The sequence below is a fragment of the Oculina patagonica genome, chromosome 3 (genome assembly GCF_052425735.1).
Source record: "Oculina patagonica isolate OP01 chromosome 3, crgOcupat, whole genome shotgun sequence".
Classification (NCBI taxonomy): Eukaryota; Metazoa; Cnidaria; class Anthozoa; order Scleractinia; family Oculinidae; genus Oculina; species Oculina patagonica.
Genome location: NC_135760.1, coordinates 18,746,662 through 18,764,672, shown reverse-complemented (window position 1 = coordinate 18,764,672; position 18,011 = coordinate 18,746,662). Strand labels below are relative to the sequence as shown.

The window sequence follows — 18,011 nt, the reverse complement described above, 5'->3', positions numbered from 1 at the left end:
ACATATTCGGGACATTATTTTAGCATTGTTTACGGTAATAAAAGCAAAGTACGTAATAAATGAGGTCGCAATGTCCGCCATTTTGTTTTTCAGCTCGTTTTCCTTTTGCTCCTCAATCATCTAAAATAACAAAATTACCATAAAGGCGTTCCATCGCAATGCTACGTTTTTTTCAAGTATACTACACCATTAATCAGTATACCCCAAATCAGATTACATAGCTACGTCCACGCATAAGGTTAGAATAGGGCTCAGTTGAGAGATTGTTGAGTACAGAACAGACAGAATCGCCACACTCGTATAAAGTCCTCCTTCACTGCTGCTATGCTTCTGTCAACTCTTCTGGGGCGGTGAAGGAATTACCGGAAGGGAATCAGTAGCTCTTCTCTAGACTGTGGCATGAAAATTTCCTCTTGTAACATTGAGTTCGGTTAGTGGAGATGCCTCGCGTGATGGGAGAACCTCTGGCTTTACTTTCCCGGGCGCCGTTCACTTTTCTCTGGCTTCACTTTCCCTGGCGCCGTGAATCTCATAGCACAGCACATCCACACTCTGACACGTCTTCTCGTACAGCTGATACACTTATGCTTTCGTATCTTTAATGATCACCTCGGATACTGCAACTCCTCCCCGCTAATCGCCATAGCTCGGACGTACGTTTCGTACGTTGGCAAAGCTCCACTTTTCTGGTCTTCGCACCTCTTCCCTCTTTTTTAAAGTACTTTGCATGTCCGTGGGACCATATGTTTGAAATAAAAGGGCTGGGTTGGAAAATGACGATTGTTTTTTAGGGGGATTTATTCAAGACACTTGAATGGCAATGGTATTTTATCTACGCGCTCTCTTTTCTTCGTGAAATAATTTTTAAATCTGCACTTTTTGCTTTATTTTGTGGTACAAACAGTCATATTGTGAACAATAATCAGCCGTGGCGACGTCACATATGACATCACGTTGTTGTTTTTGAAACACTAGAATGAACGAAATCATGTTGTTAGTTCCAATAAGTTTTAAATTTGCGTTTGAAAGCGATTCATTTACGTTAAAAGAATGCAGGCAGCTTTGTAGCTTTTTCACTCCAAAAATCCAAGATGGCGGCCAAATTAAGAAGCGTATAGGGGAGCCAATTTAAAATTCGATTTATAAGTGAAAGCTACCGTTCCAACCTTGCTATCATACATTTTTGTGATGCTCAATAGGCAAGGATTAAGATAAGACATGTTTCGTTTGTTCCCCGAAAGTGAGCCATGAACCCAAATTTTCGGATCTCAGCTGATGGACTAAAATGCCGACAACACGCGCTTATGATAAGTGCGACCGATTGTCTCAAAAACGATTAACAAACAGTCATAACCTATCGATTTTTTAACTTTTATAACTTAGAAAAACTTTTCTTTTCATTGTGACAATGCTTAGGCTGTGAAGGCTTTGATAAACTTTTCATTGTACGCACTTTAAACAAACAATAGCGCTTGCGGAGACCGATCGATAAAATTATAACTTTACATGTGTGGGAGTTGAAACCCTGAAAAGCTACGTACGAGCGCAGTGACTTCGATTGTAAAGATCACATTTTAATAAGACTTTATGAACAAGACTTACTAGAAACAGAAAAAGAAATTCAAGCGATATTCCAGGGAGAAATAATTCGCTTTACCTTGACTGGTCGACAAATCGAACGTCGCTTCAGCTTCATGTTATCTTTGCTTGGCGACGCTTGCTCGCTTATTATTTCTACACGATGGTTGACAATATGCAATAAAAATCTCTTGGGAAGTTGGCGACGTTTACTTGTAGTTTTTTAGGCGTCTAGCGAGACGCGTGTCTTGTCGTTCGAGAACAGACACTCAATCAAATGAATAAAGAGTAATGAATACCCGATGACGACTTCGACTGGACAAAGTTAAGTATTCCGGTGAAATCTTGGCACAGGAACAATGCCAATATCATCTTAGATCAGCGACCGTTGGCATTGAAGATTTTCAAAGGAATGTCTTCTTGTAATATCCCTGGGAGCGAAGTAGCAAGCACAGACGGCAGATAAAGCACTCGGATTCCACTTTGCACGTTTTAACTTGACGAATTCGAAGTCCGTCTTACTCTACTTTTTCCTTCTAGCCTTTGCTTCTGTTCTCATATCACCCCCAAAATGCAGCGCAATACCCTTTTCTTCGTTTGGAGTATTCAAGCATACCGCAACGACGCATCTATCTGGTATATTTCTACCGTCAGTATCTCCTCGCTATTACAGAAGAAATGCTGACTTTAAATGGCGGCAAGATTTTGCAGTTCCTGATCTGACGTCACACCCAGTCTGGAACCCAGACTCTTTCTGGTCTTGACTCCCGGTCAACTTCTTTGGGCGTGGCCGAAACGGGAACTTTAAAAGCTCGATTTTGCAGCGAAAAAGTGGCGGAATCCAAACATTTCTTTTAGAAAACTTGTTTATGCATTATAGAGATACGAAAACCACAAAAATCCTGTAGGCTGGATAGACACTTTAAATTTTATACTGCTTAGGGTTATGCTTCAAGCGCTTAAAGCATTTTTTTTTGGTTTGGTTGTTTCTAAGAACGGAAACTCACAATGTCAATTGCAAGTTGTTTTGATTACACGTAGACCCCCTCAACTCCAAAGACAACAACCGAGCAAATGAAGGACTTCCAAAGCAAAGTGAGTTTTGTTTTGTTATCTTATTGTTGTTATACTCTTTAGACTGTACTAGCGAACATGTACAATTCTCACTTGTCGTTTGTTTGTTTTTTATTAATAACTTTTTAATTATTCTTACTTGTATGTCTGCATAGTGTTCTGATTTATAGTAAGTAACCGCGAATTTAAGGAAAGAAAAGGTTGTGTTATCTGATATAGTTTCTAAACTACATTTCAAATCTACAGAAGAGCCCCAATATAACGAACTCCTTTTCGGCCCTTTAAAATGAACTGTCCGGTATAACGAGCGATATTCTTCAGCCCAGCCAACTAACCGTAAAATGTATTAGAAGAGAATCTCAGTTTAATGGCACTTCACGAAACGTGACACTTCGTTTTTTTCGGGGGTTTCACTCTACCTATTTCTAGGTTGCTTTGTCAACTTATGTCTCCCTTGTAACATGTTAATGACCAAGCTTAATTTATTGAATGTATCAAAATGTTCTTAAACCCACGTCAACGAAGCCGGTTCTCGTCATCCCTGGACGATACAATAAATTCTATGGGGTGTGTATAATTGCTGCTGCGTTTTATGTATAGCGGCTTTCTAACGACGTCGACATCCATCTTTCGACCTACTAAACAAACAAGACGGATCGAAATCCGCCAATCACAGCCCACTAGCATGACCTGATCAACTGAAAAACCGTGAAATGGAGACTTTCTACAAAATTAAAAAAGTTGCTAATAATAATAATAATAATAATAATAATAATAATAATGATGATGATGATCATAATCATAATCATAATCATAGTAATCATAATCATAATAATAAGAATAGAACCTTTATTTAAACACGATCTGTTTTAAAGCCAACTGTCCTTTTTTTTCTTCAGTTGGAGGATGAAATTGGCAAATTTGGTATCCACTGAAAAATCGTAAATTAGCTATAAAGGGTATTAAAAAAACATTCCAATAACAAAAGATTTGATACGCGCTATATTTGATTTGTTTAGTTATTTTTGGTAGCTGTTTAGTTTTTCAATTGGTTGGTAACTGTCAAACTAAGCTCAGTTTTAATTAATCAACAGAATGATGATTACTCAAATTTGACTTACATTCCTGGCCGATACGATGACTTCTTTTATTGGGTATGTATAATGATTTACGTATATAAATTTCATAAGCTTATCTGCAACTAAGAGTTTGTTTTGAATCTATGAGGTGCTACTAGTCCCTACGTTAAAAGATACGAAACAGTTTCGCGGGAACTACAAACGAATCTTTTTAAAAATCTTCTAACGGTACCCTATATTACCCCAAAAGTGGGAGATAAATTTTAAATTCCAAAGCAAAATAGTTATATATATTCGGATCCGGTCATAGCGTAGGCTCGATTTCCGCCGCTTTCTCGATTCCGGCTCATTAGTCCGTTCTTATATGTCCCTGGGTACGCACAGAGGGCGAAATCGTACTGCAAATTTGTATTCAATTAAATGCAGCAAAATTTACTTATAAAGCTCGGTGTTTTCACATCGAATCTTTACTGCCTTGTGAAGTTATGATGAAAAATATCAACATTTGTAGCATACCAGTTTAGTGGTTCAACAATACTAGGTGTCTGATGGGACCATCCTTTTACTTCTTAACTTAGGGGCTCTTTTAAATTCCCGTCAATATATGAGAAGTATATATATTAGAACACAACTTCCCCTTCCCTCTTACGACGGAGCTATGGGCTAGAAATGTATCATTCTTTTATTAACTCCATTGATTGTTACTTTTCAAGGGAAAGAGGGAAATTGAAAAACCAGTGGAACAACCATTAAGGTACGTATTTAAATAGAACTTAATGTACTAATGATCGAAGCTCGTATCGGTTTGCACCCAGTGTGTTTTATCGCGATAAGTGTATTTGTGTTTCAGTGTGTTTTATCACGTTATCAACATAAACAAAATATTTACTATTATTGTAATCGTCTGTTTGACATGGCAGGTTACCCTAGTTTCATAATAACTTGTAAAATTTCCCATTTATTTTAGCCTGAAGGGTGTATAACTCACAAACGAGATCACAAGTTTTTTTTATCTCGTCACGTCGCATGAGCGAGCAGGTGACACACTTTGACACAAGTTGGGTCATTATTGCTAAGTCAAGAGCATTGTTCATTTTATGTTCAAGTACACAACACTGGCTCACAACTACCCTTGTATTTATAAATTTCAAAGTAAAGAAAAGTGTCAAACTATCGCGGGTCGATATTATAGTACTATATTATTTCTGCTGTAATTGTTATATGGCTAAGATATGGAGAGCGACACTCCGGTGAAGCCATAAGCGACACAGAGTGTCACCGGCGGAGCGGGGAATTTTTTCTTCGGGCGTCCTGGAATACAAAGCGGTCAACAGCAAACGCGGAAGAAACAAAAACAAGGTACATACGCCCGAAGACAAAATATCAGGACAACTCGGATTAATATTAATCCGCGGATTATAATAATAATAGATTATAATAGGATTATTATAATCCAGTAATATATTATTATAATCCAGTAATAGATTATTATAATCCAGTAATATATTATTATAATCCAGTAATAGATTAAGGCACGGCAAAAAAATGGAAGGATTAGATTATTATTAATATTATAATCCGGATTAATATTAATCTCTATTATAATCCCGATAAAATTCCTTGAATGTTCGAATAACAGATATGTCTATCTGACAGATATGTATATGACAAACACACTGCAGACTTACAACACAGGACTGACAGAACATAAGTCACTAATCACATCCGTCAATTGTAAATAAAGGTGACGGGCCTACACAACTCCTACGTTTGTGACATTTGTACTTTTGCCGTTCTGTGTTAAGTTCGGTCTTCCGACCTTATTTGCTTCTGACTTCTTTTTGAGGGTACTGTTTTTATTTGGAGGCATTATGTATTGAATAGAGCCGTAAGGAACTGTCTAGAGGTCATGATTAGTCCGCACTGCGTGGCTTCCGTTTAAAGAGTTGTACCCTGCCACATGTTGTGCTAGTTCAGTTTGTTTTGGCTCAATGCTATTTGCGAGATATGCTTTAGGCTCTCAAAATGTTCGCCCTGGAAGGACAAGATATGTCATGAATGTTCCGTGAAAATGTGAACTACTTGCATTTTATTGACGCCGGACCCGGCATTTTAATCAATACTATTGCAAGATGTATCGTCTTGTCACGGATTATCTTGGTCCGGCTTCGCCAGAGACTGTTTCAGCTTTACTATGAAAAAGCTGAAAGTTGGTTTCAGAGAGACACTCTGTGTTGTAAAGGCAATGCTTCTTGCTTCGAGCGCTCTGTCTTTTTAGCTCGATGTTTAGGATTTTTTACCTCCCTGGTTCGTTGTGTTGCGTTGGCACCACAAGATTCAAATATAGATAGATTTGAAATCTTTCACGCGCAAGCCTGTTGACTATTTTGCGTTTTGTATATGTCAGTATATGGTTCAGTTCGAAAGCTTTGGACTAGGATTGAGTTGTTGAGATTTATTATTAAGATTAATATTAATCCGATTAATATTAATCTTACATAAGATTAATATTAATCCTAATGGATTAAGGCACGGCTCAAACCTCAGTAATAGATTATAATAATCTATTACCGGATTATAATAATCTATTACTGGATTATAATAATCTATTACTGGATTATAATAATCATTAGGATTAATATTAATCCGATTAATATTAATCCGAGTTGTCCTAAAATATACGCTCCGCTGGAAGTTGATGCACCGAACACAGATCGCTAAGGGAGGGAGGGCGGGGCGCGACATTTGAACTGTAGTCGTGGTCGTGGTGTTTTACCGTCGAAAGACCTAGAGCTGAGGTGCACGCTGAAGGGAACGGTTAATATTGCACCGCTACACCAATGGGAGAGAGCCATGGGGATTATTAGCCATTTCCACGGGACTCATGAACAAAAAGGACGTGCATAGAAATATTGTCAAAGATAATAACTACCGGCTAATTTTGATTGCGTTTGATTTCACAGGAGGATTCCAAGATCTTTGAAGCGTGAGGTAGGCCAAAACCAACAAAAAAAGGTTATATTTGATTCTAGTTGTTAAAACTTTTTCATGGTGGGTATGTAAGAAGTCCTTATCCCCAGTTATGATTCACCAAGATATTCTCTGGCACCTCATTGTTCAAAATAAGTCACATGCAGCACCTACCTACCAGTTATCACACGATAATGCCCAGTTCTTGCGCCCCATTGTTCAAAATAAGTCAAATGCAGCACCTACAATGCTTTGCAAAATTGTTGGCACACTCGTACAAAATTTGGATACCCTAAATTTCTTAACGCTTTATTCCAGAGTAATATACCAGATCCTTCTTCCTTATCTCCCCTCCCCATTCCAATGTTGCGTAAAAAAGTTTCAGTGAACATTCCTTCAAAGTTCAACATTGTGTGGGGGAGAGGGGGGGAAGAGAATATGAATGTCACGCACACTCCAAAGTCACGCAAGATGATGTAAGCGTGTCAATTGTTTTTGCAAAAGATTGTACCTACCAGTTATCACACGATAATGCCCAGTGCAGAGTCATAACTTCCTAGTAGAGAAACGTAATATTTGTTATTCCCGTGCTCAGGACCAGTGAAATCACCGGAAAAAGTAGTTGTGGACTGTGACCAATCAATGATAATAAAGGGGGTAAGGGTTAGGTAAACGTCAAACGCGACAGATTTCGTCAAATGGAAATATATGACCGATAAAAAAACTTTCACTTGACCCAAATGAAGAATTGCGCTCAGGTTGTCGAAACGTTGGTCGCCAATAGTCGCACTATAACACGAACTATTGATACACTAAATTCAAACCATATAGCTCGTTGCCTGGTTAGCTTGTTGGTTGGTTGGTTGTTTCGTTACTTCTCATCATAAGAACAATGTTGTTTTTCTTTAACTGATTCGATTTTTTGTGATTGCCAATAGTCAGATTCACAAAGTCATCGCTTATTTCGATTTCATTCATTTGCTTTAGAAAGGAGGCAAAAAAACAGATAAGGCAGGCAAGAAGGGGGTAGGTTTTTATAATAATAATAATAATAACATTTATAGTGCGCAAATTTCATAGATAAAATGTTCAAATGCGCATTACAAGATTAAAAACAGTATAAAAAAGCTAAAAACTAAAATTACAATTAAGAGTAAACTTACAATGAATTTAAAAAGCTAAAGGTACAATTAAAGGTAAACTAACAATGATTTTAAAAAGCTAAAATTACAATTATTACAATAGTTGTTAATTAATTAATTTAATTAATTAATTAATTAATTGAATCCCTCTGTCTTAGACGGCATCCCCATTCAGACAATTTCAAGTGGTCGATGAAAAATGACCCAAAGACCCTTCCTACAAAAAAACTTACACGAAAGCATGAGACGGGCGTCGACCGCTAGCACATACAGAGAATTTGTGAATGCTTTTTGGTGAAATAAAAACGGAACATTATTATGGTCCCCTAAATTGTTTTCTGTATAAGAGTTTAATTCTTATCTAGCTGTTTTGATTCATTTACAGGCAGCGGCAACCTCCGAGCCAATGCCAACCACAAAAACCGACGGGGTAAGTATTTCTGTGAGCCTGTTTTCTAATTTTAATCGTCACAAATAATCTGCATCAGTTTAGTGACTTGCAAATAAGAGCTGGTCTTGATTGGCTCTTATCCGGCTCTGCCTCGCCGCAGCAAACGTCTGAAGACGCGCTATTTTTGAGCGCTCAAGACTGGCATCGATTCCAACTATTGAATTATGGCCCCGCTCTAAATACCAGTTATGTTGCAATAATACCCAATAATACCCGCTACTAGACATGTTGTTTTGATTCATACAGACAGCTACAACCACCGAGCCAATGCCAGCCGCACAAGCCGACGGCGTGAGTATTTCCGTTGTGAGCTAGTGCATTTTCTTATTAATTTTAATTTAGTTGCCTTTCGTCTCGTGACCTAACGAACAAAACCTAATTAGACGCGACTTCTCCTGGTTTTTCAATGAATGGAGCTGACTTGAAAAATGGTTGGTGTCGGCCAGACAGTGGAGAACTAGTTGCTCAGTGCAACCTTTTTCAATCTGCTCCGGCACCTGTGTCCATCTGCGCTTGTTGTTGGCTGTTTTTGCATTATCCAACTTTCCGCGGGAAGCTTCGAGAGCTTTTATGTCTAGAAATGGGATAAGCACCTGAAATAAAAATGAAAATTTCATATTTTCTCGACACCACAGATCAAAGGTTTCAAACAGATGGACTGCTAAAATTAAACCTGGTTTAGTTTGACTTTTGATCCGTACTAATTTTGGATGTCATAGTAACCTTAATCACGTGAGCGAGAAATCGACTCATCATATCGATCCCGGGCAGATCGTATGTCTCGGAAGCTTCCATTTTTTAGGTTTGAAAACTGGCCAAAACTGGCCAAAACTGGCCAAAACTGGCCAAATTTTGCACGTGCACAAATGCAACGTACGAGTAAAATAGTTCTAAAATGCGTTTTAAGTACTTCATCGTTTGGAGTGAAAGTCTGAATTTTCAACAGTTAAATTTCCTGTTTTAGAAATAACATTCTTTTAAATGAATATACGACAACTAGCATTTATAGGGTGTCCATAATGCAAGGTAATTTGTAAACGTTTTCCTAATTACGATTTAAGTGCAAGATATTCTTATGATCACCTTAATCAAGCTGTTTCTTGCTATCAACAGCCAGCGACAACCACCGCGGGACCAGTGCCAACCACACAAACCGAAGATGTGAGCTTTCTTTGTTTTACACATCACAAAATGGTCTGGATCGCACTGTTCAGTTTACTGACACTTTCAGACCTAATTTCTCGTCAATTGCAACCAAAACAAATGTATGAACTGATGGTGTTTTTTGGGACTTCCGCGCCAACAATTTTTCTGCTTCATGTTCATTGAAAGTGGTGGCGAAACTGTTGGTAACGTGGTTTGCAACAAAGACACTTGCTTTACAAACAACATGAAAAAATCCAATAGCCAGGCATGAACTTCCTTGGACATACAATTACTTATTTTTATTGATTACATTTTGCGTTTATGTTGATGTTGCTAGTTAAATGCACATAATGTGTTCGATTTTGCACTCTAGTTCAATTTTTGTCACTACTTAAAGTGGCTGATAACGGTTTAAAGTATTTTCAAGACCTTATATTTTGATGGGTCAGTAATGATATGAAACAAATGCCCAATCATTGGTCGACAGTTTGTAATCATTTTCGTGACATTAGTGGTAACCATAGCAACAGTATAACCTGTTAAAACACCCTTAATTTTAATTTTAAGTGCTAATAACTCAAAAATGAGTTGGTAACCCCCAATTTTTATTGCTGAGTTATGATCAGCACATTAGAGGCATTCAGAGCCACCTTTAATTTCAAAGTGGCTCTGAACCCCTATGATAATTTTTTTTAAACTTTGCCAAAAGCAGTGCCGTAGCAAGGGTAAAATAAGTTGGGGGGGCACGCGAGCGACGGAGGCGCGAGCCGCTAGGGGGGTTTGGGGTCATGCTCCCCCAGGAAAGTTTTTGAGTTTGAGACATTTTTGAGACATTTCTTCTACATTGTTGTCACGATTTCTGGTTTGTTTTAGTTTTTGGCTGTTTAATATTGTTGTGCATCACCCTACGTACGTTAAAAATGGAAAGAAGTACAAATGTTATTGTTTTAAACCTCTCGGGAGATAAAATTTTATTTTTAACATTTTATACAGGTCTGTTTTTACTTTTTGGGAAAAAACTGGGGGCACGGCCCACCACAACCCCCCCCCCCCCCACCCCCGGGCCCCTCCCCTTGCTACGGCACTGCAAAAGTTGTACATGTATCATGACATGCTGATCATAACTCAGCAATTAAAAAATGAGGGTCACCGAGCTCATTTTGAGTTATTAACGCTTAAAGCTAAAATTAAGGGTGCTTTCATTATGTTATACTGTTGCTATAGTAACCAGTAATGTCAAGAAGATAATCATATCTTGTTGACCAATGATTGGGCATGTGTTTCATACCATTACTGTAATAGCAATTGATAAAGGGTTGTAGTACTGACCATAAAGTATAAGAACTGGAAAATGCTGAAAACCGTTAACAGCTACCTTGTTATTACCGATTTGGTCATTTTTCAAAGCTACCAATCAAGTTGTTTTTATTTAATAACAGCCAGCGGCAACTACCACGCTGCCAATGCCAACCACGCAAACCGACGAGGTGAGTATTTCTATCTTTTAATCGTTACAAATAGTCAGGCTCGCGCTGCTTAAATACGTGACCCTTGTAGACCTATGTTTCCTGTTTTCCAATTGAGGTGGCTCGTAACAGTTTAGCCAGAATTGGATATGCCCGTCTTCGGTGTTCTATCGCAGCTATACTTATACTGTTTATATGTTTTCTGTTTTCCAATTAAGGTGGCTCGTAATAGTTTAGTCAGAATTGGATATGCCCGCCTTCGGTGTTCTATCACAGCTATACTAAAAATGTTTTGGAAAATATTTTAGTACAAACTTGTCAGATTGTTTGTTTTGTCCATTAGACAAAAATATATGGAAAACAAAAACTTTCACCGTCAAGTTTTTAAGATCTTAGCCTCAAAAAGTCAAATATAAAGTATCTTTAAAGTGCACCTAACCCCCGAAACAATAATTTCAAAATTGATTGTACATGAGTTAGAGAGTCGAATGGTTAAATATTTCTTCATCTCAATGTTGCGTTTTTAAGTTATGAAGGTTTATTTTTCCAATATGTTAATGTGTATGACGTCTACCCAGGCTTTTAAGCATACTTGTTTTGCTTATATCATTATTTACTCGCCATTACCAGACACCAAATTTACAATAAAAATTGTGGAAATTGCGAGTATTATGATAATGATTTTTAAATACTGCTTGTGTGAACCAGTCAAAATCTGTATATTGAATGAAGACTGGGTAGACGTCATACTCATTAACATATTGGAAAAATAAACCTTTATAACTTAATTTTGAAAGTATTGTTTCGGGGGTTAGGTGCACTTTAACCACTTTGGACGTTGCTATGGCAACGATTTTTGACGTCACAGTGACTTAAAATTGTTCATTGGTAAAACCTTTACAAAGTTGTACTAAAAGTTTAACCTCAACATTATTAGTGTAGCTGTAATAGAATGCCAAAGATGGGAATATATAAACCGTTACGAGCCACCTAAAATCTCTCAGAACCACAAAAAAAACTTTAAAAGACAGTTGATTTGTGAATACTTCAGACAAACTTGTTCCAAAACGTAGGGGCTATCTAATTAAAACCTCCGTTCGTGTTGGCCATATATCACTTGACTGGCATTTGCAAAGCTACTAATTAAGGTGGTTTTATTTATTAATAGCCGGCGACAACCACAGCTGAGCTAACGACAGCCCCGTCCGAGGAGGTGATCTTTCTATGAGTTACAGTTTCTTATTTTAAGCTTTACAAGTCTTGCAAATGGTCTGAGTTACGATGTTTAGTGGCCCTTAAAGGCTGGTTCTCATATGATCGCCCCGATCGTCTCTGTCGCTTCTGTCGTTTGCAAAGTCTGAGGTGATTGGAGCAAGCAGCCTTTTTGAAGCGACAGAAGCGACAGAGACGATCGGGACGATCATATGATAACCAGGCTTAAAGACGTCTTTGCACTGTCCATCAGTTTGATCTACATCCGAAGACGAGATTTTCGCACACAAACGACGGCGAATACCAACGTTTTCGAACAATCATAGGGGATTAAAGCTTTCTGTGCAACTGGACAGAACTTGAGTTGCTGAATGCAATCCGGCCAGCGTTTAAAACTCAGGTCTGACTGGTCTGTTTTTGACAATCCGTACTAGTTTTTGGTTCGGTTCGTGCAGTCTTTAAACTATGTGAGATTTATTCCAGGATTTAAGTGGCCAAATATACGGAATAAATAGATACACCTAATTGCAATAACGTTGTCATAGGAAAATTTAAAATTTAAAAGGCGAATAGGAATTGATTAGGCAAACAAACTACATTCTCGACCATGTGTTATTTCTCAAAGCAGTCATCAATTCATCAGTATAATAACAGATTTTGACTTTCCCATCTCATAGTACAATTCTGTACATGTAACATGGATATTTCCCTGTGAATGATGCAAGCTAAAAATAAGGATTAAGCTAATTAATTCCTTTTTGCTTTTTTGCTTTTGCTTTTTTATATGACAACGTTATTGCAATCAAGCGTACATGTATTCCTATAAAAAGTGTATCTGCCATAAAACTACAATTTGTTTTCTTAGTTTAATTTTATTAATTAAGCATTTTTTTTAACAACAGCCTAGCATTGCGTTTTTTGAGGTGGGCGATTACACCTTTGCAGCTAAAAGTCGTGGTAAAAGGGGAATTTTAAAGAAGATATTTCAGTCCTTTCTAAAAAATTGGGTAAGTGTTTAATATAAAAGCACTTAATATTTATATGTACGATAGTGTAAACTACCCAGTCGGTGAAATATTATAACAAAATAAACGAAATCCACCAAAATATAGTGGACGTAGAATTTTTTAAAGTATAATTCAGCTTACGACCAATACAATACATGTATGTGGGAGGAGTAAAAAACAGAAAAATATAGGAGAGGAGAAGAAAAATGTTATTTATATTACAATTGAGTGAATGGGCTCCCCAGGCTACATCCGTACATTTTTTCGTATTTACCGCATATACATCATAGCCTTAATTTTTTCAGTTCTGCATTTCAAAGTAGGAAATGCGATGGACAAGAAAAATGCTTTGTAGCCAGATGATCACACTCGAAAGGTGACAAATCAAAATTTCCAAACAACAACGTACTCACAGAACAGAGATTAAGGGCCTAAATGTATAATAAAAAATATATAAACACACCCCCATATCCTTAAAAAGCAGTCAGGAATGTTTCTTTGTTTCCCATCTTTTGTTTTAATTTCCTTCATTTACATTAGATAAAAGGCAAAAAGAAAGATGAAGAAGATACAGAGGAAGTTAGTTTTTTTATATTGTTTTATTTTTCTTCATTTCTAATGGTCATTTACAGTGTATATAGTAACATTACTTTCGTTTAATCACATTACATGCATCACCTTTATTTTATCTCGGATTTACAAAGGTTGCTGAATAGCTAATTTCTCGAAGAAAGAAAAGACGAGAAAAAAACAACCACATAAATAAATAAATAAATAAATAAATAAATAACATAGTATTAATAATAGAAATAAATCGTCCATGCATTGAAGAACAAACCCTTCTGCAGGTAATTGCACTACTGCTGCTCTGCTGACTGACTGACTGACTGACTGACTGACTGACTGACTGACTGACTGACTGACTGACTGACTGACTGACTGACTGACTGACTGACTGACTGACTGACTGACTGACTGACTGACTGACTGACTGACTGTTTGACCGGCTGACTGACTGGCTGGCTGGCTGGCTGGCTGGCTGGCTGGCTAGCTGGCTGGCTGGCTGGCTGGCTGGCTAGCTGGCTGGCCGGCCGACCGACCGACCGACCTACCGACCTACCGAGCGATTATTTACCTGTCGCAAGTGAATACGCTGATTTCATTGTTCAATTTCAATACATGTACATTGTGATTGGAGTACGAGTACATTATTGAGTCTGCATTCGATTATCACATTTCACACCAATCCCATACCAATAGTCTTCTTTTCAGCTGGTCAGCAGCAGGGAGGAGTGAGGGCTCTGGAAACGTAACTGGATTGAAATTCGAAGTCGTACTCGTATTCCGATCTGAACGTCCCTAATTAGTATGGGATGGGAGAATAAAAAAGGAATTTACAATTGAGTTATTGAGCCTTCTAGGCTACGTCCGTGGATTTTTTTGTTTTTACCCCATATGCATTATCCACCTTTTTCTGCCTGTTAAAAGTAGGAAATGCAATCAACACGTAAAAAGCTTTGTAGCTATGCAACCACGCACAAAAGGCGACAAAATACCAAACAACAGCTCACAAATATTAACACATTCCTTTCTTTAAAATGCAGTCAGAAACGTTTCGTTGTTTCCCATTCATTCATTTCCATTTCCATTCATTTCCATTAGAAAGAAGGCAAAAAGCACGATAAGGGAGGTACAAAAGACGTGAGTTTTTAATATTGTTTTATTTATTTTAACTTCTAATCGTCGTTTACAATGTACATTTGCGCTCTCTCCTCACGCCTCGCGCTTCGAGCTCCAATTCCCCTTCTTCTTGCCCTTTGAACGCCGGCCACGCAGGCTATACCTTCGTTAAATCATCCATGTACTTTTGCTTCTCTGCTGTTCGTGTACGCTGCGCGCACCGTTTGTCACTCCAAATTGGGCTCATTTAATGCTTTTTACATTGATTTCGCCCCTCAAGTATTCATTATTAAATGCTCGTTCGTAATAGACCTTTTTCGCTTGGGTGTTCTGTTGCCCCATAACAGACCATGTGATGATACTCTTGAGAATTCTTGCCTTCAAATTTTCAAATATTCCCGGGTATATGAATGAATAAATTTTATGTGGATAAAAGGAAAATTCTCTAGAGAACATCACGTGGTCTGTAATAGGAAAACAAACCGCCCAAGCGAAAAAGGTCTATTTGACACCAACATATAATCAATTGGCTTATGACTTGGCTAAAAGCTGTCTTACCACTGTTTGCATTGATACCCGACTTCAGAAATCGAAACACCCCACGAAAATGTTTCTAAGATTTCCGTCAATCAAAGTTTGAACGGGTTTTCGACAATGATTCTCGCGAGCGATCACAAAAGTGAACTAGCGATAAATAAATTTATTCCGCGGCCAAAACTCCTTAAACCGTTTTTAACAGGTGCAGATTAAACCATTTTGTAGCTAAGTTGTCGGAATAAACACAAAACTTTTATGAACGTATCGCGACATTCCGTCTGCCACTGTCGGCTTTGTATAAAATTAATTTTTCGTAAAGATCTACAAACTGTTTATTTTCATTCGGTTTCCACATCTAAAAGCCCTGAAATTGAAGCTAAAGTCTCGAAAAAATGTCTTTGCTGTGCAATAAAGTTGAATTTACTTTGATTGACAGAAAAACCTTGGAAACGTTTCCGCTGGTGTTTTCATTCTTGAAGTCGCGTATCAATGCAAACGGTGGTAATCATCTAAAATTGTTTAAAAAGACTTGAAAGCATCCACATATGTACTATGGTTTAGCTTGTGAATGTCTCTGAAAAATTATTTTGATTCACAATAGGCAAAGATACCAACACAGCAAAAGACAGCCACTGGGCCAATGGCAACCACCGAGCCAATGACAGACTCTGAGCCAAAGACAACTGCCGAGCCAATGACAGACTCTGAGCCAGTGGCAACCACCGAGCCAATGATAGACTCTGAGCCAGTGGCAACCACCGAGCCAATGACAGACTCTGAGCCAAAGACAACTGCCGAGCCAATGACAGACTCTGAGCCAGTGACAACCACAGAGCCAGTGACAGACTCTGAGCCAATGACAACTGCCGAGCCAGTGACAGACTCTGAGCCAATGACAACTGCCGAGCCAGTGACAGACTCTGAGCCAATGACAACTGCCGAGCCAGTGACAGAATCTGAGCCAATGACAACCACCGATCCAATGACAGACTCTGAGCCAAAGACAACCACCGAGCCAGTGACAGACTCTGAGCCAAAGACAACCACCGAGCCAGTGACAGACTCTGAGCCAATGACAACCACCGAACCACTGACAGACTCTGAGCCAATGAAAACCACCGCACCAATGACAGACTCTGAGCCAATGACAACCACCGAGCCAAAGACAGCCCTCAGTGACGAGGTAGGCCGTTCCCTTGTTTTGATCGTTACAGTTCACAGAAATCACATTTTTTTAAAGGGTCTTGAAGTTCTTCTATTGAAATGACAACAATGTTTTGCCGCATTTACACCTAATGAATCTATAATTTACAGTACTAAACAAGCCGTTTTGTTCTGAAACAGCCAGGGGCAACCACTAAGCCAATGGGCATGTCGAGTACCCCACAATACCCCGAGGTGAGTATTTTAGGGTATTATTTTTTTTATTAGTCATTATTTGTTAACTTTAAAATTCATGAGTAAACCCCTTCCCGTTACACTGATCATATCACTGACATGCGAGGTTCAAAAAATCTAGAGTAGGGGTGGGGTAGGGGGTGGACTTGTTTAAACAATTAAACTTTTAGAAACGGGGTTTTGATGGGGAAGCTAGTAAGAGAGACGGAAAATTATCATAGAGGGGCACCTAAAAAATAATTTAAGATCGAATCCGCCAGGATTTCAAGTATTGATTGGACAAAATTATGTATCAAATTATTTAAATCTTATTGCAAACTTCTGTGTTACTGTTTCAAATATCTTATCAAAAGAAGTCATTTCTAACTACACAAACATCGAAAACAAATTTCGAAGTTCCACTGAATGGCTTAAAAGACGATTTTAGTGAAATTTTGCCCATAGTTTACATCGTCCTGAGCTTTGAAATTCATTTTCTCAGCCTCTGTTGTTGGTTTTATCACGAATACTTACATCTTTAGCTTTTAAAAAGGGTGGATAATAACGCAATAGGACTTCAATTATTGTGGTACTAGATTTTTGTCCAGCCAAAGTTAATATTACTCTATTTTTCTGATAAATTTCGCCTTAACTTGTTTTGGTTTACCTCCAGATTGTAAGAGCACAGGCCTTGATCGGAATGTGCAAAATTTTGCACTAAACTGGCTGTTGCAAACAATGTTTGAGCACTTTACTAAGCATTTATTTTTTGCGCGCACTACAGGGTTATCCAAAACCAGAACTGCAGCACCACTGGATAGGCCAATACGACGCTCCTCTTCGAATATATAAAAGGAAAATCTCAATCCAGGTATCAAAGCGTCACTAAAAAAGCAGTGATCATTATTTAGTATGGTATAAGCTTTCTTGTGAAAAATATATTTTGTAATAACCAACGAAATCCACTGGGATAGTGGAATAGTAACTTTCTAAAGTACAGTTGTGCTGACTAGTGATAAAGTCCTGGTTTTCAGTCTAGGAGTGTTTTGTTGGTTGTTTGTTTGTTTGCTTGTTTATTTGGTGACGTGATGGTAGCGCAACGAAAGTGAATGTGTTGATGTTTTGATACCATTACAATGTAAAGCATACTGTTAGAGAGCCGGGGATTACATTTTTTAGCATTTTTTAGCAGATTACATTTTTAGAGTATTTAATTTATATTATTATATCCGGTTACAAGCGTTTTGCATTTAATTAAAATTTTATTTAAATACAAGGGTTTTAAATGGTAA

General features: G+C 38.0%; 1 protein-coding gene across 1 annotated transcript in view; it reads left to right on the top strand.

The window, feature by feature from the left end:
• Nucleotides 1-18,011, top strand: part of LOC144647535 (uncharacterized) — a 58,361-nt gene that overhangs the window by 21,935 nt on the left and 18,415 nt on the right. Inside the window, exons 18-33 of the mRNA XM_078507332.1 lie at nucleotides 2,620-2,673; nucleotides 3,747-3,806; nucleotides 4,445-4,485; nucleotides 6,695-6,722; nucleotides 7,689-7,727; nucleotides 8,229-8,273; nucleotides 8,541-8,585; nucleotides 9,408-9,455; nucleotides 10,880-10,927; nucleotides 12,075-12,119; nucleotides 13,021-13,125; nucleotides 13,666-13,704; nucleotides 14,788-14,826; nucleotides 15,944-16,525; nucleotides 16,687-16,740; nucleotides 17,504-17,590. Of these exons, the coding sequence (XP_078363458.1) occupies nucleotides 2,620-2,673; nucleotides 3,747-3,806; nucleotides 4,445-4,485; nucleotides 6,695-6,722; nucleotides 7,689-7,727; nucleotides 8,229-8,273; nucleotides 8,541-8,585; nucleotides 9,408-9,455; nucleotides 10,880-10,927; nucleotides 12,075-12,119; nucleotides 13,021-13,125; nucleotides 13,666-13,704; nucleotides 14,788-14,826; nucleotides 15,944-16,525; nucleotides 16,687-16,740; nucleotides 17,504-17,590 (1,359 nt within the window). The remainder of the gene's footprint in view (nucleotides 1-2,619; nucleotides 2,674-3,746; nucleotides 3,807-4,444; nucleotides 4,486-6,694; nucleotides 6,723-7,688; nucleotides 7,728-8,228; nucleotides 8,274-8,540; nucleotides 8,586-9,407; nucleotides 9,456-10,879; nucleotides 10,928-12,074; nucleotides 12,120-13,020; nucleotides 13,126-13,665; nucleotides 13,705-14,787; nucleotides 14,827-15,943; nucleotides 16,526-16,686; nucleotides 16,741-17,503; nucleotides 17,591-18,011) is intronic.